At 43.3% G+C, this 24,529-nt stretch overlaps 1 protein-coding gene across 1 annotated transcript in view; it reads right to left on the bottom strand.

Annotated features, from left to right (window-relative positions):
• Nucleotides 1–1,608: 1,608 nt before the first annotated feature.
• The window catches only part of LOC137324057 (disintegrin and metalloproteinase domain-containing protein 23-like), a 156,279-nt gene continuing 133,358 nt past the window's right edge, over nt 1,609–24,529 (bottom strand). Inside the window, exons 20-25 of the mRNA XM_067988227.1 lie at nt 23,264–23,314; nt 23,091–23,154; nt 14,826–14,931; nt 11,078–11,197; nt 9,027–9,195; nt 1,609–1,755 (exon numbers count right to left, since the gene is read on the bottom strand). Coding sequence (XP_067844328.1) covers nt 1,609–1,755; nt 9,027–9,195; nt 11,078–11,197; nt 14,826–14,931; nt 23,091–23,154; nt 23,264–23,314 — 657 coding nt within the window. The remainder of the gene's footprint in view (nt 1,756–9,026; nt 9,196–11,077; nt 11,198–14,825; nt 14,932–23,090; nt 23,155–23,263; nt 23,315–24,529) is intronic.

A 24,529-nucleotide genomic window follows, 5' to 3' on the forward strand; every position in this document is an offset into this window, starting at 1 on the left:
CCAAGGGCTTCAAGGAGAGTGTTACCCAGTTACCCCTTCCTCGTATTACAGGAAAATATCATCAGTTCATTAGGGGGTTTAGTTCCTGACATTACCCACTAGGAACACAGCGGGTAGTATATATGATGCAGCAACACATTATAAACATTTATCTTAAAGGGGAAAAATTACGGTATCCGATGCAATCACAACCAAGTCACCGTATTGCTAATTGAGTCTCCCTTTTATTCAATGCGCCAACCCGTTGAGTCCTGCTTTTACTCAATGTTCATTCCCCTCCAGTCCTGCTCTATATTCAATGCCCAATCACCGTAAGTCCTTCTCTCTACTTAATGCATAATTTACTCTAGTCCTCTTAATTCAATGCTGAATCCCTTGGAGCCCTCCTCTCTATTCAATGCCTCTTCCCCTTCAATGCTCTTCTTTACACAACACTTAGCGCCCTCCAGTCCCCCACCTTCTTCAATATCCAATCTCTTTATTCACTTCCTTAACCCCTATCCAATGCCTCTTCACCTTCAATGCACCTCTTTCCTCAATGCTTAGTATTCAATGTTCAATCTCCTTAAGTTCTCTTTATTCAACACAATTCACTCCCTGTTCTCCTCTTTATTCACTGCCCTAACCCCTATCCAATTCCTCTCCCCCTCCAGTTCTCCTCTTTATTCACTGCCCCTGGTCCCCTTTGAGGTATCTTCAGTCAGGTGCCGGCCTGTTTTATCCATGCCTTCAAGGTTAATTTCTCCAAAGGTCTCCTGCTGACCTCCATAAGCTTCAACTCATTCAAAGTTCTGCAGTTCACTATGCTGCTGCCCTCTTAAATGCCCTGGCTAGTTCCCTCTACCTTGCCACCTCCATCCCTGCTTTCAAAAATCTCAAGATCCTTCTCTTCAACTGTGCCTTTGCTTCCCTCTCTGCCCTATCCAATTTTCCCTATTCCCCCTTACACATCCCCTTGTTGTCCTCCTGACATTAAGCTCTTTGAGACGCTCTCCTGCACGTGAGGTAATGCAAGTAGTCATGGTTAGTGCATGGCCCTGGCTTATTTGAACTGCTGGTCAAGAGAATATTTAGCTCCTTTGAGTGTCTTCTCCTGAGATGGTGTGGAGGATCAGCTTACCAGAGCTCCAGTGTGTGAGGCCAGAGAATGCCACGATGGCAGGTTCAGGCAGTGTGACTCCGCACGTGGAGAACTCCAGTTTGCACATGGGCGGGAGGGAAGGGTGAAGGTCAGTGGTCAGTGGCCCACCTTTCCCGAGAGGGAGGGTCACCTCGAGGGAGAGTGGGAGGGGCTGCTCTCAGACACCTCCGGGTAGCCGGTTACTGAGCGATGATAGCAATAGCCTTGGCGATGGTTACCTAGCAACCTTTCAGCAAGTATATGGAGCATGTGAAAAGACACTAAAGGAAGGGCAAGGAGAATATACAAAGCAATGTATTAAAAAAAAACGCAAAAGACTTGCAGATATTTCTCTTCTGACAGCTGTCTGGTCTTCTTATCCCTCGTGAGGTCCAATCTGTGAATAGTATTTTTCTCTTTAAAACTTCAAACACTCTGCGACAAATAAAGAACGCAAAAAGAAAAAAAAAACAACAGAGCATCAAGGATCACGGAAAGAGGCTGAGAGTGAAATCAAACAAACCCTTGGGGCCTTCTGGTGCCTTCGTTGGCTTGTCGAGCTTGGGGTCGTACATGCTGCAGTCAGTTCCTGCCCAGGTGTTCTTGCAGATGCAGCTCGCTTCATTACTGCAAAACTGCAACACATTGGATCAATCAGCTGGGATTCTACCCTCGAAACGCATGTTTCTCACTATTCAGATACTCAAAAGACCCTATAGTACATATGTAAGAATATAGATATGTTTTTACTGTTTTTAATACAGAACAAAGACATGACAACAACAACAACTTGCATTTATATGCGAACATCCCAAGGTGCTTCACCGGCGCGTCATCAGACAAAATTTGACACCGAGCCACATAAGGAGATATTAGAACAGGTGAGGTAGATTTTAAGGAGCGTCTTAAAGGAAGAGAGAGAGGCGGAGAGGTTTAGGGCGGGAATTCCAGAGCTTAGGACCCAGGCGCTGAAGGCACGGCCGCCAATACTGGAGCGATGGAAATCGGGGATGCGCAAGAGGCCAGAATTGGAGGAGCGCAGAGATCTTGTATGATTGTTGGGCTGGAGGAGGTTACAGAGATAGGGAGGGGGAGGCAATGGAGGGATTTGAAAACAAGGATGAGAATTTTAAAATTGAGGTGTCGCCGGACCGGGAGCCAGTGTAGGTCAGTGAGCACAGAAGTGGCGGTGATGACAGCTAATGTACGCAAAATCAGTTTAAAGTGTGTGCTCTCAGATTCCTATCTTTTGATGACGATGGCAGTCCTGAGTAAAGTCATAGTTCAGGAATCTATATGATGACCTCCGGGTCATAAGATGCGCACGGCAGTTAAATTCAGCAAGAATTGGACAATGTGCTCATTAATGAGAAGGCTGCATGTTTGGTAAAACAATATAAATGAGAGAAACAAAGCTGAACTCAGTTGGGGAACTTTAGCTACCTTCAAGGAGAGGTACCATGAACGACCTGGATAGACAATCGCTCACAATTCCAGGGGAGTTCTTTACACGTAAGTTTCTAGATGTAGGACTGCGTGTATTGCTCTGTATGTAGTCTTAAGATTAATGTTTTGAAACAATAATAAATGAAGTTAATTGTCAGATATATTACTGCCTCTAGCTTTACCAATCTGCTATTAAAAGGATAAGAATTATCCAACACATAGTTACTCAGTCCCTTCCAAGAAACACAGCACCAGACATCTTCCCATGATGCTCAGGAGCTCCTAACTCTTTCAGAGGTCCCTACAATCGCCCACTTCCACACAGAATTACATAGAATGTACAGCACAGAAACAGTCCAATCGGCCCAACAGGTCCATGCTGGTGTTTATGCTCCACACGAGCCTCCTCCCTCCCTACTTCATCTTACCCTATCAGCATATCCTTCTATTCCTTTCTCCCTCATGTGTTTATCTAGCTTCCCCTTAAATGCATCTATACTATTCGCCTCAACTATTCCTTGTAGTAGTGAGTTCCACATTCTAACCACTCTCTGGGTAAAGAAGTTTCTCCTGAATTCCCTATTGGATTTATTAGTGACTATCTTATATTTATGGCCCCTAGTTCTGGTCTCCCCAACAAGTGGAAACATCTTCTCTATGTCTACCCTATCAAACCCTTTCATAATTTTAAAGACCTCTATCAGGTCATCCCTCAGTCTTCTCTTTTCTAGGGAAAAGTGCCCCAGCCTGTTCAATCTTTGATGATAGGTATAACCTTTCATTTCTGGTATCATCCGAGTAAATTTTTTTTGCACCTTCTCCAGTGCTTCTCTATCCTTTTTATAATATGGAGACCAGAACTGTTCACAGTGCTCCAAGTGTGATCTAACCAAGGTGCTTTACAAGTTTAACATAACTTCTCTGCCTTTCAATTCTATCTCTCTAGACATGAACCCCAGTGCTTAGTTTGCTTTTTTTATGGCCTTATTAACCTGCGTTGCTACTTATAGCGATTTGTGTATCTGTACCTCCAGATCCCTTTGCTCCTCTACCCCATTTAGACTCTTATTATCCAAGCAATAAGTGGCCTCCTTATTCTTCCTACCAAAATGTAATACCTCACACTTAGCTATATTGAAATTAATTTGCCAATTACACATCCATTCTGCAAGTTTATTAATGTCTTCCTGTATTTTGTCAGTCCTCCATGGTATTAATTATACCCCCGTTTTGAAATTGTACTCCTGATTCCCGAGTGCAAATCGTTTATGTAAATCTTTATGTAAATTGCCCTTCTCAAGGGCAATTAGGGATGGGCAATAAATGCTGGCCTCTCCAGCGACACCCACATTCCATGAACGAATAAGAAAAATGGTGAACAACATTGGTCCCAGCACCAATCCCTATGAAACACCACTTCCCCCACTTTTTGCCAGTCTGAGTAACTACCATTAACCCCTACTCTCTGTTTTCTGTTTTGTAGCCAGCTTGCTATCCATTCAGCTACGTGTCCCCTGACTCCACATGCTCTGGCCTTAGTCATGAGTCTACTATGCGGTACCTTATCGAATGCCTTTTGAAAATCGAAATATATTACATCTATTACATTACCTTGTCTACCTTTTCTGTTACTTCTTCAAAGAATTCAATAAGGTTGGTCAATCATGACCTTCCCTTTTGAAATCTGTGCTGACTATTCTTTATTATATTTTTGGTTTCTAGATGTTTTTCTATTACATCTTAGAGTAAGGATTCCATTATCTTTCCTACCACCGACATTAAGCTAATTGGTCTACAGTTGCTCAAATTGGTTCTATCTCCCTTTTTAAATATAGGAATCACATTAGCTGTCTGCCAGTCCTCTGGTACTATTCCCTTTTCTAATAATTTTTTATATATATGTAATAGTGTCTCTGCTATCTCTTCCCTAACTTCTTTTAATATGCACGGATGCAATCCATCTGGACCAGGTGTTTTATCCTCTCCAAGTTTTATGAGTTTATCAATTATCTCTCCCCTTTTTATCTTAAATGTCTTTATATCTTTTTTTCATCTCTTCTTCTAATGTCATGCCCACCATGTTAGACTCCCTGCTAAATAATGAGGCAAAATAATTATTAAATATTTCTGCCATTTCGCTGTCATTATCTGAGAGATTATTGTGTGCATCCCTTAGTGGCTCTATCTCTATTCTGATTTTTCTTTTGTTATTTATGTGTCTGTACAATACTTTACTATTTCTTTTTATATTCCTCGATAATTTAATTTTGTAGTTTCTCTTTGCCTTCCTAATTGTTTTTTTAATTTCTTTCCTAACCTTTTCATAGTCCCTTTTGTCATCCTCTCCTTTGTTGTCTATGTACTTAGTGTATGCCTTTTTCTTTAGTTTCAAATTTGCTATTATTTCTTTATCCATCCATGGTGTATCATTACTGGCTAGTATGTTCTTGCTTTTTAGTGGGATACATTTCTCCTGGACTCTATTGATCACTGTTTTAAATATTTCCCACTGCTGTTCTATTTCTTTGTTTATCATTATATTTTTCCAGTTTATTTTCCCTAGTTCCATTCTCATCCCCTGAATATCAGCTTTTTTCCAATTATTACTTTGGTCTTTGTCTTTGTCCTTCTCAATCTTTATCTTAAACCTTATTATGTTGTGATCTCTATTGCCCAGATGTTCCCCTGCTCTTACTTCTCTGATCTGTTCTGGTTCATTTCCCATTACTAGATCCAGCAGTGCTTCCTCTCTTGTTGGGCATTTTACATATTGGGTAAGAAAGGAGTCCTGCACACATTGTAAAACCTCCATTCCCTGTACAAGTTTTTTAATGGCTGATGACTTTCCAAAATGGCTGCTGAGATTCTCTTGAGGTTTTACTGCAAAAGCTGACTGGGAGAGTGGGGGAGGGGGAGAGAAACTACGAAAGGAAGAGGGAAGGGAGATGGGAGGAAGAGTGGCAGAGAATGAAAGCAAAGGAAGATGGTGTCAAGCACAACACAAGAAGATATCTGAGCTTGGAATGAGATAAAGCCAATCAGCCCATCAAACTTGTTCCTTCCACAGACAATGTACAGTCAGCTCTATCGTCGATTCAACTATTTAACCTCCTGAGGACATGCTCTATACCTTGCCTCTCTGTTACCAAAGATAAATCAAGTTAGAATCTATCTAACTTTACGTCCTACAAGACAAAATCATAGAATCTCACAGCATAGAAGGAGGCCATTTGGCCCATTATATTTGTTCCGGCTCTGTGAAAGAGATATCCAATTAGTCCCACTCCCCTGCTCTTTCCCCATAGCTCTGAAAGAATTTCTCCTTTTCAAGTATTTATCCAATTCCCTTTTGAAAGTTACTATTGAATCTGCTTCCACCACCCTTTCAGGCCGTGAATTCCAGATCATAACAACTCGCTGTGTAAAATAGTTCCTCCTCATTTCCCCTCTGGTTTTTTTGCCAATTATCTTAAATCTGTGTCCTCTGGTTACCGACCCTCCTGCCACTAGAAACAGTTTCTCCCTATCTACTCTATCAAAACCCCTCATAATTTTGAACTTGAATATTAAATTTCCCCTTAACCTTCTCTGTTCTAAGGAGAACAATCCTTATTAATAATAATCTTTTATGGAGAGCACTGGAATAATCGAGTCTAGGTGTAACAAAGGCATGGATGAGGGTGTCAGCAGCAGATGAGCTGAGGCAGGGGCGGAGACGGGTGATGTTACAAAGGTGGAAGTAGGCAGTCTTGGTGATGGGGAGGATATGGGGTCGGAAGCTAATCTCAGGGTCAAATAGAACGCCATAGTTGCGAACAGTCTGCTTTAGCCTCAGACAGTGGCCAGGGGAGAGGGATGGAGTCGGTGGCTAGTGAACAGAGCTTGTGACGGGGCTTTGGTCTTCCTAATATTTAATTGAGAAAATTTCTGCTCATCCAATACTGGACGTCTGACAAGCAGCGTGACAAATCAGAGGCAGTGGAGGGGTCGAGAGAGATGGTGGTGAGGTAGAGCTGGGTGTCGTCAGCGTACATGTGGAACCTGATGTCTTTTCAGATGATGTCGCCGAGGGGCAGCATGTAGATGAGAAATAGGAGGGGCATAAGGATAGATTCCTGGGAGACTCCTGAGGTAATGATGCGGGGGTGGAAGAGAAGCCATTGCAGGTGATTCTCTGGCTATGACTGAATAGATAAGAATGGAACCAGGTGAGTGCAGTCCCACCCAGCTGGATGACAGAGGAGAGGCGTTGGAGGAGGATGGTGTGGTTAACCGTGTAAAAGCCAGCAGACAGGTTAGAAGGATGAGGCAGGATGGTTTACCACGGTCACAGTCACATAGGATGTCATTTGTGACTTTGATAAGGGCCATTTTAGTACCGTGGAAAGGAAGATGGTGTCAAGCACAACACAAGAAGATATCTGAGCTTGGAATGAGATAAAGCCAATCAGCCCATCAAACTTGCTCCTTCCACAGACAATGTACAGTCAGCTCTATCGTCGATTCGACTATTTAACCTCCTGAGGACATGCTCTATACCTTGCCTCTCTGTTACCAAAGATAAATCAAGTGAATATCTATGGAACATGGAGTTGCAGGAAAGATAGGCACGGATTTGTGTAGTAGTTTTCAAGGACGAGGGGGGCGTCAAGGGTGGGTTTTTTGAGGAGGGGGATAATGACTGCAGATTTGAAGAGGAGGGGGACAGTACCTGAGGAGAAGGAACCGTTTACAATGGGGCCAGGAAGGGAAGTTGGGCGGTCAGCAGTTTGGTGGGAATAGGGGCGAGGGAGCAGGAGGTGGGTCTCTTGGTCAAGGTGAGCTCAGAGAGGGCATGAGGGGACATAGGAGAGAAACTAAAAATTTATCAGAAACCTTAATGGCACATAGCTGATTTTGATCTGAAATCAGACCATAGACCCCTACTATAAAACACTACCAGGAGCTAGCCCTAAAGATGGCCACATTGAACACTGCCTGAACCAGACCAGAGTTTCCCAATAATATTTTTGAGGTGCTAAGATTATCAATATATAATATATTTTTCATGAATATACATACAGTTCCTTTTCTCCTATTGTTGAATTTGTTATCTTCAAGAAGAGAACATTTTTTGATCACAAGCATCTGACATTGTGACATAAACCATGTTGTAAACCTCATTAGTTCCACTTGCCCATCATATCCTGGTTGTTCTGTGTCAAGTTGGGAGGGGAGCAGAAGCCACAGGGTGGGTAATCACATGCCCTGGGTTCATGGCTCCCAGCAGTGAGCTTTGGAAAGGACTCTTGGTTTGGCCAAGTGTGGAGTAGGGTTGCCAACCCTCCAGGATTGTTTTAGAGTCTCCAGGAATTAATCTCCTAGACACTGCCGCGACCAATCCTGGACAACAAAACCATAGGGGCATTGAAAGAATATCTGTTTTTTTAATGTTCTTTGAACACTTTCATTTATTAATTATAAATATATTGGAGATGATGGGAAAAAAGGCTGTTTGACTGGGCAGGGCAGTTAGAGGTAGGAGGTCGTGTAATGAAACCTAGAGGAATATGTTCAACCATAGTTGATAATCCTAGTGTGGAGGGGAGTGGGGGGGGGGGGGGGGTGGAGGAGGACAGGTGCTGTCTGTTCCCTTGCATGTCAATTATAACATTGGATTTGAAAATGACAACAACCTGAAAATGGACGTGAATGCACACAGCTTCTCTCTATGTCCTGTAACTCTCTACTTTTCTTTCCCTGTTTACATATATGCATCAACACTAAAGCATTCCCCTCATGATGTTACATGATTCCTGAATCCCAAGCCACAGGTCCAGTCTATCCCACATTCATTGGGAGTTTCCTGGAGGGGTTCTCCCGATCAGCTGAGGTAACATATGACAGAAAATCGGCAGAAAGAAAGACTTTCACAGCCTCAGGACGTCCCAAAGCGCTTTACAGCTAATGAAGTACTTTTGAACTGTAGTCACTGTTGTAATGTAGGAAACACAGCAACCAATTTGCGCACAGCAAGATCCCTCAAACAGCAATGAGATAATGGCCAGATAATCTGTTTTTAGTGATGGTGGTTGAGGGATAAATATTGGCCAGAACACCGGGGAGAACTCCCCTGCTCTTCGAAAGAGAGTCATGGGTTCTTTGACGTCCACCTGAGAGGAAAGACGGTTTAACATCTCATCCGAAAGACGGCACCTTCGACAGTGCAGCACTCCCTCAACACTGCACCGGGAGTGTCAGCCTAGATTTTGTGCTCAAGTCTCCGGTGCGGAACTTGAACTCACAACCTTCTAACTCAGCGGCGAGGGTGCTACCCACTGAGCCACGGCTGACACTCCTGAAGATCGGGTTTCCGCCAATCTTGCAATGAAGTTACGGCGGCCGATTTACCCGACTCTCCATCCATAAGACTAGCTCAGATAACGGCCATCTCAGCCCTGTCTCGTGCGCACACACTCACCCCATGGCCGGAGCAGACCTTCGACACAGAACCGGTCGGACAGTTACTGATGTTGAAGGAATGAATGGGCTGGCATCTTCGATCCATGCACATCATGGAAGGTCCGCAGGGAGTTCCATCCTCAACGTACCCCAGATCTGTCCCGTCATCCATGATAACGTGACTACCGCTGAAAGACATGAAGCAACAAGATAATGAAAGTCCAAAATCTAGCGAGCAAAGTCTAGACGTAAATCGGACGCAGGAGACTGGAGAATGCTAGTCAAACTATCGGAGGACAACAACTTGCATTTATATAGCGCCTTTATCATAGTAAAACGTCCCAAGGTGCTTCACAGGGGCAATTATCAAACAAAGTTTGACACTGAGCCACATAAGGAGGTATTAGGACAGGTGACCAAAAGCTTGGTCAAAGAGGTAGGTTTGAAGGAGCGTCTTAAAGGAGGAGAGAGAGATGGAGAGGTTTAGGGGGGGAATTCCAGAGCTTGGGGCCTAGACAGCTGAAGGCACGGCCACCAATGATGGGGCGAAGGAAATCGGGGATGCACAAGAGGCCAGAATTAGAGGTACGCAGAGTTCAGCGTTCTCGGGGGGGGGGGTGTAGGGCTGGAGGAGGTTACGGAGATAGGGAGGGGCGAGGGCATGGAGGGATTTGAACACAAGGATGAGAATTTTAAATTCGAGGTGTTCCTGAACCGGGAGACAATGTAGGCCAGCAAGCACAGGGGTGATGGTAGAACGGGACTTCCTGCGAGTTAGGATATGGGCAGCAGAGTTTTGGATGAGCTGAAGTTACGGAAGGTGGAAGAGGGGAGGCCAGCCAGGAGAGATTGGAATAGTCGAGTCTGGAACTAACAAAACCACACAAGAGGGTATCAGCAGAAGACGGGCTGAGGCAGGGTGGAGACGGGCATTTAACACATTAAACAAGGCTAGGGAGAGTAGGCACAAAGCAGAAATATCAACAGGGGAGAGAATAAAAAACTACAGACGCTGTCCTTAATCTCATCAGGAGGGGAGGGTGAGTTTGGATGTTATCTATCCTGAGAGCAAAGCTCAAGAAGAATGCACGGTCATCTGAGGTTCAATGGAGTAAGAGGACATGCAGTGAGAGGTATGGCTGGAGCTCAGTGCCCTTGGGAAGTGATAAGGGGGACCCAGCTGGGAAAAGACCACACAGAAGGCGAAAGCTGAGGTTCCAGAGGGCTACCCATACAATCGTACCCCAGAGAGAGTCCGTACCTTCAGCACAAATGGGATAAAATTGGATTAAAAGAACATTTCTAGCAAGATGTAGCTAGGTACAGACAGGCCGCGGAACAGGTTTGGCTCAGATTATGATTGGTACGGTGTGCTAGAGCAACACCTATCAAGGCACGTGTCTTAGACTGTGTACCTGTGTATTATCTTGTGTTTTAACAAAATGTTTGTACAGATAGCGTCCATCAAATCTGGCAATCTGGATGGGAATGGCTTATAGTGAGCAAAGGAGTTCTCATCTCTGAGGAAGAAGCCCAGTTTCCAGCTTCATAACTCTAAAAACCAGCTGGACAGAACCAAGGTCTCTCCGAGGTGCGCAATGGTAACTACCTGGTGGACATTTAGTGGCCTCAGCCCCATCTCAGTTGGCAAGTTAAAACATGGCATGCAGGTAAATAAATTGAAAGGGTCCAGGTTCAATTCCTGGCCACACGCACATATGCAGGCGCACATACGTATGTGCACATACACACGCAGCATACGCACGTACATATACACGCGGCATACACGCGCTTACACATGCATGCATACACACGCGAGCATACACATGCGCGCACACACATATGCACATATACACAGAAACACTAGACACACAACCGCCACACTACACAAGTATGTAATTGTGTGTTTCACACTGCACACATCTGTTATGGGCAGAATTTAAAGAGGACAGAAGCAGATTTTGAAACGCTCACTTTAAAGCCAATCTGGCCCAATGCATTTTAATGCATTTTAACAGAAACCAATCCAAACTCTGCGAAACAGGAAGTGTTAAAAAGCTAAGCCCCTACCTACAGTCCACCAGCTTTCCCTGGTGGTAGAAGGATGTGGGTGTGACCTCACCGAGAATGCGGCCGATTCGCGGGACTTGGCTAACGCTAGTGCAGAGAAGGTAGCCGCAGAATACGTCACTGGCACGGGGAAGGTCAGAGGTCGAGCAGGTGCAACAGAAGAGAAAGTTAAGTGGGGGGAAACAAAAAGAGAGGGTCAGAAGCACCGACAATAGATAAGTCAATGTGATCAAGATTCTGACAACTTAAGGCTAGAGGAGTTACGGTATGTTGTGCTCCAACAGGTGACGTCCCAGGGACTGACCTTATCACAGACCCAGTAACATACAAATAAAATGTCCAACTAAAGCCACTTCTTTGAGCAAAATGACCGCAGTTAGCCGATCCCGTGTGTTTGCACCGAGCCTCCATGTTATACAGGGGAGCTCGACACCCCAAGGGAGACCAGCTCCCGATGTGAAATGTTAAAAAAAGGAGAGGATTGCACAGAGGGCAATCTCCGCAAACAGGGGCATCATCAAAATCAAAACCCCGGTGAGTACAAAAGCGTCTTAAGTCCAGGTAACATCTAAAGAACTACAAAGTACACACTTAATCCCTAGTCATCGCTTCCTTTTAACAAACAATTCGGATGCTAAGAAGAAATAAATACCAATATCTCCAATCCTCGTTTTTTGCTCCCTCTCTTTCTTGTTGATGAGAAAGATCAGGGTAGAAATTGGTCTTGGGCGGAGGTATCGGATCAGCTGCCTGTTCTAAGCCCCACTTGGTATCCAGTTCTATTGAAGGCAGTGGAACGGAATATGAGGCAAGGAGTATATCAGACAGCTGATACAACCAGGCCCATTTTGCGCCCAACTTGAATTTCTACCCTGTAATGTCAAGGCGGTGGTTTTGTGTATCTGCTGTGAGTTATCGTGGCTGTTGCCCAAGTTGAGGTCATGCTGCCCTCTCATTTGATCTTGCTGCTGCGTGTTGATCCCAACACAGATATAATGCAGGCTGGGTCAGTAGTGCTAGCTCGTTCCACCCTTTAACGCCATCCAGACCTGAACGCATGGCTCAGTGAACAAAATGCCCGCTAATCCCATTTGCCACATCTATAAGTCGGACAAAAACATTGGGCTTTTTTGATCTTGAGGCTGATTTTACCCTAGTGTTAAATGAGAGTTAATTTCTTCTGCGTTTTTCTTTTAAGCATATTTACAGGAGCACACAGGTTCTTGGAGCTCTGTTATCCTAGAATAATACAACACAGGACTCTACCCAACTATTTAACCTCCTGAGGACATGTTCCATAACATGCCTCTATTGTAAGGAAACTGGCAGGAGGGTCGGTAACCAGAGGACACCGATTTAAGATAATTGGCAAAAGAACCAGAGGGAAGATGGGGAGAATTTCTTTTACACAGTGAGTTGTGATGACCTGGAATACATTGCCTGAAAGGGTGGTGGAAGAAGATTCAATAGTAACATGTCTCTCTCTCTGTTCCCGAAGATAAATCAAGTGAATACCTATCTAACTTTACATCCTTCAAGACATAATCATAGAATCTTACAGCAGAGAAGGAGGTCATTCGGCCCATCGTGCCTGTACCGGCTCTTTGAAAGAGCGATCCAATTAGTCACACTCCCTGCTGTTTCCCCATAGCCTTGCAATTTTTTCCTTTTCAAGTATTTATCCAATTCCCTTTTGAAAGTTTCTATTGGATCTGCTTCCACCACCCTTTCAGGCAGTGAATTCCAGATCATAACAACTCGCTGCGTAAAAAAAATTCTTATCTCCCCCCTGGTTCCTTTGTCAATTACCTTAAATCTGTATCCTGGTTACCGACCCTTCTGCCAGTGGAAACAGTTTCCTTACAATAGTTGCCCAGTGTACCGTGGAGCAGCGAATCAGAAAAAGAAACCCCGCTCTAATGCTGCTGAATCATCCATTGACCTCTTCAATAGGCACCATAAATAGCACGGTGCACCAATCATAGTGTGGAGCCTGCAAATTGGGAGTGCTGATGGAGAGAACAAAAGGGTAGAGGAGACTTCAGATCTTGTAGACAGCGAGAGAAAAGTGAAATGCCCTCTATCAGTGAGGAGGGAAGCCCACCATTAAACAGAGGGTCCAGCAGGCATGGTGGGTAATCAGCCATTCTCTACAACCTTAAAAGGACATACAGTAGGTGGTGACTGTGTCTGTATATATGAGCATAGTATAAATATATTTATAGGCGTAGATATATATCAGTATAGATATATGGGTATGGATATAAATATTTATATATGGGTATAGATATATATATATGGGTGTAAGTATATAGATGGGTATAGATTTTAAATATATATGTATGACTATTATTTTACGGTGTTAGAAATACCTGTTGTAGAAGGTTGCAAGTGTCAGTCATGGTTCCTAAATAGTTTTATTTAAGAGCAAGGTGAAGCTGAGTTTAACCAGTTATGTTGCTGGAAGTGACGCACAGCAGATAGGCACTGAGAATATTGTAGAACTATTACAACGGGCCAGAAACTGAAGACTTGCTGCTGGGAGCTGGGAAAGATTGTTTACTCATTACACTGAGGTACAAATCAAACTGAATACATGGAAGTATTCACTCTACCTTTCCATCTTCAGCCACCAAGTTATTTCACATTTCATTCTGCTAGATTTGCTAATGTTTACACTATTGCACAGCCAATCTTGGCTGAATTGCCAGCTTGGCTCAGTGGTGGAATTCTCACATCTGACTCAGAAAGCCATGGGTTCCATCCCCCTTCTGCAGGACTTAAGCACCTTGTCTAGGCTGAGATTGCAGTGTGACACAGAAGGGATGCTGTATCGTCAGAGGTGCCGGCATTCAGATGAGATGGTCACCCAATGGTGAGTGAATGCAAAAGGCCCCTTGGCATCACGGTCGAGCGCTGACTTCCCTCCAGGCAGGCTGGAAAATCGACCGGGGTTGGCAGTGTGTCCTTGTGGCTCGTAGAAGTCCTACCCTGTCCAATGGCTGACCTGGCTCCTGGCGTTAAACTCTCCTCTCCCCTCAAGAACATTTCCACTTATGTAAATTAGTGGGTCAGGCTAAAAGGACTGAAAGACAACCTTCCATTATTTAACTGACACTCATTTCAACAGTTGGAATAATGCCTCCTCTATTATTGCCTACAGTTGGGCTAAGTGACTTGGGCTAACTGGCATTTCCACCGATTACGGAAAATTGCAGTCCTTGAGCAGCAAGTCTTACGAATGTGCCAAGTGTTCGAAAACCCAGGGATGCGATGTGGTGGCCAAATGACTCGCTCTACCTCGTGGGGTGCCCACCAGCCAAGGGAGAACGTCACCTGCTACCAGCAGAAACAGGGGTGCACGTGCCATCAGAAACTGCCCCATAAAGTGCAACTCCGCAAGGCCTCGCTCCCAGAGTGCAGCCCTGTTAGATGATCGTGCAGGTCACAGGATCAGTCCTATCGGATTAGAGTCCTAACGGATTAGAGTCCTATTCCAGCCCCCATGGTCCCATCAAGGAAAATACCACACCGGGAACAGAACCTCAAAAAACTATCACTATAGTCAAAATAATAAGATACTGACACATGACTCAATTGCTGCTGTTTATATTCACTACAACCATGGCTACATGGGCTAGTCTGCAGTTTAATACATTGTCTCAGAGATTCGCCATCTATCAGTGTCATTGCCTAAACTCACAGGGATCAAATGCCTTCTTCATTATTAACTTCTGTTACAACTTACTGTTTACTGCACTGCAGCCACTTGTCGCCATCCTTCCCACAATTCCCTTTCTCGGTACCTTCAGTGTTGAGCTTCTCGTAGCAGAACTTGTCCGACCCCATAGCCTCTGTGAACGAGAAGAGGTGTCAGTAACCCTGCAGGAGTACAAGTGGTTTATAGCGGTACCAATCTAATAAGACACACTCCTTGGAGATTGAAATTCCTGTCTGCTTTATTTTTAGCGCATCAGAAAGAAAGACTTGCATTTATGTAGCGATTTTCATGACCTCAGGACATCCCAAAGTGCTTTTCAGCCAATGAAGCACTTTTTGAAGTGTAGTCACTGTTGTAATATAGGTCCCACAAACAGCAATGTGATAATGACCAGGTAATCTGTTTTAGTGATGTTGGTTGAGGGGTAAATATTGACCAGGACCCAGGGAGAACTCTCTAGCTCATCTTCGAAATAGTGTCATGGGAACTTTAACATCCACCTGAGAGGGCAGATAGGGCTTCGGTTTAACATCTCATCCGAAAGACGACACCTCTGACAGTGCACCACTTCCTCAGTACTGCACTTAAGTGTCAGCCTGGATTTTGTGTTCAAGTCTCTGGAGTGGGACTTAAACCCACAACCTTCTGACTCAGAGGCGAGAGTGCTACCCACTGAGCCAAGGCTGTCACACAGCAATGAATAACGCAATCATGTCAAATCCAGCGGGTGAGCGTGGCAGTAGACACAAACACTACTGACACTCCATGTAGTCAGCACCCCAGGGTTGTCACTCAGTAAAGCTCATTGACTGCCATAATGTGTCGTGTACACTGTACAAGGTACACTGCATGCAATGGGGGTAATTTTGACTTGTGGCGATAGTGTAAATATTGCCTATGACATTTGTTAACCATCTCTCCCAATTCTCCTCATCATTGGAGAGATGTTTAGAGGGCAGCCGAGCCAATACCACATATTTTACAATATTGCCACAAGTCACAATGACTCCCTATGAATGTACCGTCTCAAAACCAAAGAAGAATTGCAACATAAAAAATATATTTAAAGGGGTTTTGTTAACGAGTTAACTAAGATAGCAGACAGAGGAATTTCAGGTCATCATAACTGAGGGATACTACCAGATAAAGGCTTGGCCTCAGAGATGGCCTGTTGATTCAAGTGGTCAATCCTCAAGTGTTTCTATCATCCATTGGCAAATGGCTGGCTTTGAAAGCTGCTCTTGTTTTACATTTTCCTGTATCCCTTTTATCCATACTAGTTAAGGTAATGACAGTTCTAATAAACTCGCGGGAGACTGATACAAAAACTGAAACTTCTGCTGATATCTAATGTAAGGAATCTTACAACACCAGGTTATAGTCCAACAATTTTATTTTAAAATCACAAGCTTTCGGAGATTATCTCCTTCGTCACCTAACGAAGGAGATAATCTCCGAAAGCTTGTGATTTTAAAATAAAATTGTTGGACTATAACCTTGTGTTGTAAGATTCCTTACATTTGTCCACCCCAGTCCATCACCGGCATCTCCACATCATGGCCGATATCTAATGTGGCAGCATCTTCCAACCTCCAATAACCCCCACCCGAAACTCCGAGATAGTTCAAGCAGTGAGTAAAACGTTGTCTATCTCTTAACCATGGCTAATGACCGGCTTTGGCAGATGTGGCTGCTGGGAGTTGCTCTGCATTCCAAACAAGGGTAGGTAACCTCCCACAGACATGAATTAGAACAAAGACCTTTTGGGGAGAAGTATTTCTTGAAAAGTAAGCAAGAAAGACTTTCATTTATGTAACACCTTTCACGACCTCAGGACACCCCAAAGCACTTTACAGCCAATGAAGTACTTTTGAAGTGTAGTCACTGTTGTAATGTAGGAAACGCAGCAGCCAATTTGAGCACAGCAAGATCCCACAAACAGCAATGAGATAATGACCAGATAATCGGTTTTAGTGATGTTGATTGAGGAATAAATATTGACCAGGACACCGGGGAGAAATATTTCTTGAGAAGTAAGCAGGGTCATACTCAGAATAAAGCATGAATGAGCCAGCCTTCTATAGCTTTAAACAAATAAGACAGGGGGAGGGTTCAGGTAAGGATAAATTTATAAGTCTAAAGAGAAAAGTCAAGGCTGTAGAGCAGAGTAGTGATTTGGGTAAAAACAATTAGTGTCAGGAAGGGACAGAGAGTTTAACAAAGGTAACAGGGCATTAGTGACTAAGGTCACATCAGGGAAAAACAGTAAAAAGTTAAAATTAAAGGCACTTTATCTGAATGCATGAAGCATTCATAACTAGATAGATGACTTAATAGCACAAATATAGATAAACGGGTTTGATCTAGTAGCCATTACTGAGACGTGGTTGCAAGGTGACCAAGGTTGGGAACAAAATATTCCAGGGTACTTGACTTTTAGAAAAGATCGGCAAAATGGAAAAGGGGGGGGGGAGGGGAGGGGGTAGCCCTGATAAAGGACAAGCTAAAGGCAGTGGTGAGAAAGGATCTTAGCTCAGAAAATCTTGATGTAGAATCAGAATGGGTGGAGATAAGAAATAACAAGGGGCAGAAAACACTGGTGGGAGTAGTTTACAGGCCCCCTAACAGAAGTTATACTGTTGGACAGGGTATAAATCAGGAAATTAGGGGAGCATGTAACAAAGGGTAATGCAATAATCATGGGGGACTTTAATTTTCATATAGACTGGGCAAACTAAAATGGCAAAAGTAGTTTGGAGGATGAGTTCATGGAATGCATTCAAGACAGTTTTCTAGAACAGTATGTCAAGGAACCAACTAGGGATCAGGCTATTTTAGATCTAGTATTGTGTAATGAGACAGGGTTAATTAGTAATTTTATAGTTAAGGATCCTTTGGGTTAGAGTGATCTTAATGATAGAATTTCATGTTGAGTTTGAGAGTGATGTAGTTAAGTCGGAAACTAGTGTCTTAAATTTAAACAAAGCCAATTATGTAGATATGAGGGGCGAGTTGGCTAAGGTAGATTGGAAAACTAGATTAAAAGATATGATGGTAGATAAACAATGGCGAACAGTTAAAGAAATAATTCATAATTCTCAACAAATATACATTCCCTTGAGGAATAAAAACTCCACAGGACGTGATCCAACCGTGGCTAACTAGAGAAGTTAAGGATAGTATTAGATTAAAAGAAGAGGCTTACAATGTTGCCAAAAAGAGTAGTAAGCCTGAGGATTAGGAGGGTTTTAGAAATCAGCAAAGGATGACCAAGAAATTGAATAAGAGGGAGAAAACATAATATGAGAGTAGACTAGCTCGATATATAAAAACAGATTGTAAGAGCTTCTACAAGTATGTAAAAAGAAAGAGATTAGCAAAAGTAAACGTGGGTCCCTTAGAGGCAGAGACAGGAGAAATTATAATGGGCAATAAGGAAATGGCAGAGATGTTAAACAAATATTTTGTATCTGTCTTCACAGTAGAAGACACAAAAAACATACCGGAAATAGTGGGGAACCAAAGGTCTAATGAGAGAGAGGAACTTAAAGTAATTAAGATTAGTAAAGAAAAAGTACTGGAGACTAAAAGCCGACAAATCCCCTGGACCTGATGGCCTACATCCTAGGGTTTAGAAAGAGGTGGCTGCAGAGATAGTGGATGCATTGGTTTTCATTTTCCAGAATTCCCTAGATTCTAGAACGATCCCTGTGGATTGAAAGGTAGCAAATGTAACCCCGGTATTCAAGAAAGGAGGGAGAGAGAAATCATGGAACTGTAGACCAGTTAGCCTGACATCAGTAGTAGGGAAAATGCTACAATCTATTATTAAGGACATAGTAACAGGGCACTTAGAAAATCATAACATGATTAGGCAGAATCAACATGATTTTATGAACGGCAAATCGTGTTTGACAAATTTATTGGGGTTTTTTGAGGGTGTAACTAGCAGAGTAGATAAAGGGGAACCAGTGGATGTAGTGTATTTGGATTTTCAAAAGGCATTCAATAAGGTGCCACACAAGAGATTGTTACACAAGATTAGGGCTCATGGTATTGGGGATAATATATTAGAATGGATTGAGGAATGGTTAACGGACAGAAAACAGAGAGTAGGAATAAACGGGTCATTTTTGGGTTGGCAGGTTGTAACTAGTGGGGTGCCGCAAGGATCAGTGCTTGGGCCTCAGCTATTTACAATCTATATTAATGATTTAGATGAGGGGACCAAGTGTAATGTATCCAAGTTTGCTGACAATACAAAGCTAGGTGGGAAAGCAAGCTGTGAGGAGGATACAAAGGGACATAGACAGTGAGTGGGTGAGAAGGTGGCAGATGGAGTATAATGTGGGGAAATGTGAAATTATCCACTTTGGTAGGAAGAATAGAAAAGCAGCATATTTTTTAAAAGGTGAGAGACTAAGAAATGTTGGTAGTCAGAGGGATTTGGGTGCCCTTGTATATGAATCACAGAAAGTTAACATGCAGGTACAGCAAGCAATTAGGAAGGCAAATGGTATGTTAGCCTTTATTGCAAGGGGGCTGGAGTATAAGAGTAAGGAAGTCTTGCTGCAATCGTACAGGGCTTTGGTAAGTCCACACTTGGAATACTGTGCACAGTTTTGGTCTCCTTACCTAAGGAAGGATATACTTGCCTTAGTTGGGGTGTAACGAAGGTTCACTAGATTAATTCCTAGGATGAGAGGGTTGTCCTGTGAGGAGCGATTGAATAGAATGGGCCTATATTCTCCAGAGTTTAGAAGAATGAGAGGTGAACTCATTGAAACGTATAAAATTCTTAGAGGGCTTGAAAGGTTAGATGCTGACAGGCTCTTTCCCCTGGCTGGACAGTCTAGAACAAGGGGTCATAGTCTCAAGATATGGGGTTGGCCATTTAAGACTGAGATGAGGAAAAATGTCTTCACTCAGAGGAGTGTGAATTTTTGGAATTCTCTACCCGAGGGCTATGGGTGCTCAATCGTTGTGTATATTCAAGACTGAGATCAATAGATTTTTGGTCTCAAAGGGAATCAAGTGATATGAAGATAGGGCAAGAAAGTAGAGTTGAGGTAGAAGATCAGCCATAATCTTATTGAATAGCGGAGCAGGCTCGAGGGGGCGAATGCGCGACTCCTGCTCCTATTTCTTATGTTCTTCATGCTGGTTCTATTTAAAAAGATGTCATTTTATCATAAGCGACAACCCTGGAATTTTAAATCAACAGGACCGTAAATAAATGGTATGTACTTCAGTCCTATTATATATGGAACCAGAATGATATAGCAGTATAGTCCCCACCACTTATAGCGGGCGTGTTTGTACGAACATGATTTGGCGGCTATACGTGATGGCCGGTATAATGTGGTAATACTATTACAGTGCTCTTCTATATAGCAAGTGTTCTTTCTGTGTAGTGACCTTTTACCTAGTTGTTTCCAGCTCCACTCTGACCTGTAGTTTTATTTAAACTGCAGTCAGTGCTTAATGCAAACTGTAATCCCACACCATTTAGAAGGGATTAGAAGGTTTTAAGTACTCAAATAGTAATTGAACATTAACAAGGTGTTCTTTATTTATGTTTGTTCTTGCACTCGTGCACCTTAACGAAGTGAGAACTAGTGAGTGAGCACAGCTTCTGCCCGAAAAACAGAGCACTTAAGAAGCTACAACAGGCAACTTTGAAACTGACACTGATGCAAATGGATAACGGTTATCGCTTTTTGGCCAATATAAGCGACTGCCCATTTTAAACGTGGACGTTTTAAGCGATGGGGACTGTACATTAAGCTTTAAGCACAGAGATTGGTGAGAGTTGGATTAATCTACTAAATGGAGTAAACCAAGGGGCAATAGTAAATAAGTAAATATATAAATAAATAATCAGACTAATTAATTAGATGTAAGGGGGTAAAATTAACTAAATAGAGGATACCGACATTAAAGGGATCTGAATTGCATTAAATAAAAATCTGGTATACATAACAATAAATAGGAGTTAAGGGGATACTAAAATAAAGAAGTTAATAAACAAAAAACAAGACTAATTAGTTACAAATTAATCTGAAATCAATCTACTAAATATAATCTAGATCTCAAGTGCTTGTACTATATCTAGAATTAAATTACTACTAATAAATAAATAAGTAAATAAAAACTAGAAATGGCAGTGCAGACTATGTGTCGGGACTGTAATATGTGGGAGTTTGTGGACAGTGAGACTGTCCCAGATTGCCACATGTCCAGGAAATGTCTCTGCCACGAGGCACTCCAGCTCAGAGTCCTTGAGCTGGAGTGCGAGTTAGAGACACTCCGACACAAGGGAGAAGGAGGAATTTCAGGATAGTTTTCTCCAGAGTACAGTCACACCTTAGAGGAAAGTAGAGGTGAAGGAAGGGGAGAGTGTGACTGTCAGTCAGCGGAGTAGGGAGAACTGAGGGGAAATAGAGGAGGAGGTCTCCCAGACACTGGTCCTATCCAACAGGTATAATATACTTGATACCTGTGAGGATAAAGAAAGACTGAGGAGAGGATGGCACCATGGAGCAAAGGGCTGTCCAAAGTGGGGAGGAGCAGAATAAAAATTAATAGTTATAGGGGATTAAATAATTAGGAGGATTGATAGCATCCTCTGCAGCCATAATCGAGAGTCCCGAAGGGTGTGTTGCCAACCCGGTACCAGGGTAAGGGATATCTCGATGCGGCTGGAAAGGAATTTGGAAAGAGAGGGGGACGATCCAGTTGTCGTGGCTCATGTCGGGGCCAATGACATGGGGAAGAAAAGGGAGGAGGTCCTGTTGAGGGAGCATCAGGAGTTAGAAGCTAAATTAAAAAGCAGGACCTCAAGGATAGTAATCTCAGGATTATTACCCGAGCCATGTGCTAAGTGACATAGGGGCAAATAGATCAGGAAAGTGAACACGTGGCTAAAGGAGTGGTGTGGGAAGGAGGGGTTCCATTTTATAGGTCACTGGCACCAGTACTGGGACAGGAAGGAGCTGTGCCGTTTTGGACAGGCTGCACCTGGGACAGGCTGGGACCAAGATCCTAGCAGAAAGGATAAATAGGGCAGTAAAAATGACTTTAAACTAATAAACTGGGGGGAGGTCTCAGATAGAAATAATAGTAAAATGATAGTTTAAAGATTTAAAAAAGTGATAAGAGCAAAGTTCAGGTCACAAACAGTGATACAAATACTCCAAGTGAAGGGAATACTAAAATAACTAAAGTAGTCACAGCAGGAGTGATAAATAAGAAACGTGTTAAGTTAAACAGTGTGAGAAAGACAGCGGCAGGGCAGAAGGACAGGTTAGGGTCTCTTGCCCAAATAAGAGTTTTATATACTAATGCACAGAGTATAAGCAATAAATTGAGTGAATTAGAGGCTGAAATGTAGCTCAGAGGGCATGACATGGTGGCCATTACTGAGGCATGGCTGCGAGCTGGTCATGATCGGGAGTTAAATATTGCAGGTTATAAGGTCTTTAGAAATGTAAGAATACGATTTAAACCAAGTATCCCGGCTCTCATAGCGTCCCGCCATTTAGCAAGAGGACGATGTTGGTTGGGGCATAGTTCAAATATAATAGAAAAAAAGCGTAGTCAAGAGTAATGTGAGCCCTTTAAAAACCGACGCAGGTAATATTGCAAATGAAAATAAGGAAATGGCAGGCTTAATATGGCTAGAATATAAAGGGGAGGAAGTTTTGCTACAGCTATACAAAGTCCTGGTTAGACCACATCTGAAGTACTGTGTACAGTTCTGGGCACTGCACCTCAAAAAGGAGATATCGGCCTTCGAAGGAGTGCAGTGCAGATTCACCGGAATGTTACCAGCACAACAAGGCTTAGATTATGAGGAGAGATTACATAAACTAGGCTTGTATTCCCTGGAATATAGAAGGTTAAGGGGTGATTTGATTGAGGTTTTTAGGATTTTGAAAGGAATTGACAAGGTCAATAGAGAGAAAAAACCTTAAATTCAGAGCCAGGCCATTCAGGAGAGAAACTAGGAAACACTTCTTCACACAAAGGTGGTAAAAGTGTGGAACTCTCTCCCACATAAAGCAGTAGATGCTAGCCCAATTAATAATTTTAAATCTGAGATCGATAGATTTTTGCTGGCCAAGGGTATTTAGGGATATGGAGTCAAGGCGGGTGGATGGAGTTAGGATACAGATCAGCCACGATCTCACTGAATGGCGGAACAGGCTCGATGGGTTGAATGGCCTACTCCTGTTCCTATATTCCTACATGAGTTCCCAATAATGGCAGCAGTAAAGGTGGTCCACTTACTTGAGCCCCAGATCAGTTTGCACTGGTTGTCCCTTGTTTTACATTCTCCACCGAAACATCGGCCCTGCAAGATAAGAAAGGTCCATGGTTTAACTTGCCTGTAGACCATCGAGGGCAAGCGATAAATCTTGTACCGTAAAACACTGACAGTAGCCTGGATGAAGTGCACCCACCTGGTTGATGTCACAGCTATATGCATCCTGCTTGTGAAGGTTGGGTGGGCACTAGAAAAAAAACACATAATTAAGACAATTATAATTGATAATGAGAGAGCAGTGAATGGTCGGCCTCCTCAGGAGACACTGGCCTAATGATATTCCCACTGCAATGCCACTGAGTGGTGTTACACGACGTACTGTACAACTGCTTAATATCAGGGTAAATGAACGGATGGAAAACCCTGCAGGGACCTCTAACCCCAGCACCTGAATTTGCGATGCGTGCACCCGTGGGCAATGCTCCATGCTAGGAGCGTGAGTTTGTAAAGTTATCCTCTTGTGCAAAAAATAACTCTCACCAATAGGGTAAAGGTAACATCACAAATCAATGGTTGCTTCTAGTTACAACTTCTAAATTGGGTATTTTCATGGTAATAATAGGATAGAAATTGCTGTTCACGGTGTTCTTTATAAAAAATTCAGTCTCGGGATAGGGCTGTAAACTGCAAGGCTGGCACCTATATCCCTAGTTGCCCTTGAGAAGGTGGTGGTGGGCCTTCTTTTTGAACCGCTGCGGTCCGTGTGGTGAATGCACTCCCACAGTGCTCTTTTTGAAGCGGTTTAATACAACTGAGGGACTTGCTAGGCCACTTCAGAGAGTAGACAAGAGTCAACCACGTTGGTGTGGGACTGGAGTCACATATAGGCCAGGCCGGGTAAAGACGGCAGGTTTCCTTCCCTGAAGGATACTTAACACACTCGTGTCAAATTCCTCTCTTCGCTATTTTAATGCAGAGGTTAACCCAAAGGACAAACACATCCACTAAGACAGAGACAGGAATCCAATGTGAGGGCATTCCTATTGGAACATCGAAAAGCAAAATACCACAGACGCTGGGAATCTGAAATAAAAACGGAAAATGCTGGAAACAATCAGCAGGTCAAGCAGCAACTGTGGAGAGAGAAACAGAGTTAACATTTCAAGTCAAAACCTTTCATCAGAACTGGGAAGATGGTAAAGATGAAGAACTTTTAAGCAAATACAGAGCCAAGGAAAGGGGGGCAGAGATAGAACAAAAGGAAAAGGTCTGTGACAGGGTGGAGGGCAGGAGTGAGTAAATGACAAAAGTGATGATGGTGCACGAGAAAAGGTGATAGTGAGAGAAATTAGAGAAACAAAAGGGTGGGTCCAGAGGAGGTGTAAATGGTACAGCAGAATAGCAGAGGAGGAGGGAAGCACGGAAAATCTGGCAAAGAGGAGAGGTTGCCTTGGCCCGGGAA

This window comes from Heptranchias perlo, chromosome 7 (assembly GCF_035084215.1).
Source record: "Heptranchias perlo isolate sHepPer1 chromosome 7, sHepPer1.hap1, whole genome shotgun sequence".
Lineage (NCBI taxonomy): Eukaryota > Metazoa > Chordata > Chondrichthyes > Hexanchiformes > Hexanchidae > Heptranchias > Heptranchias perlo.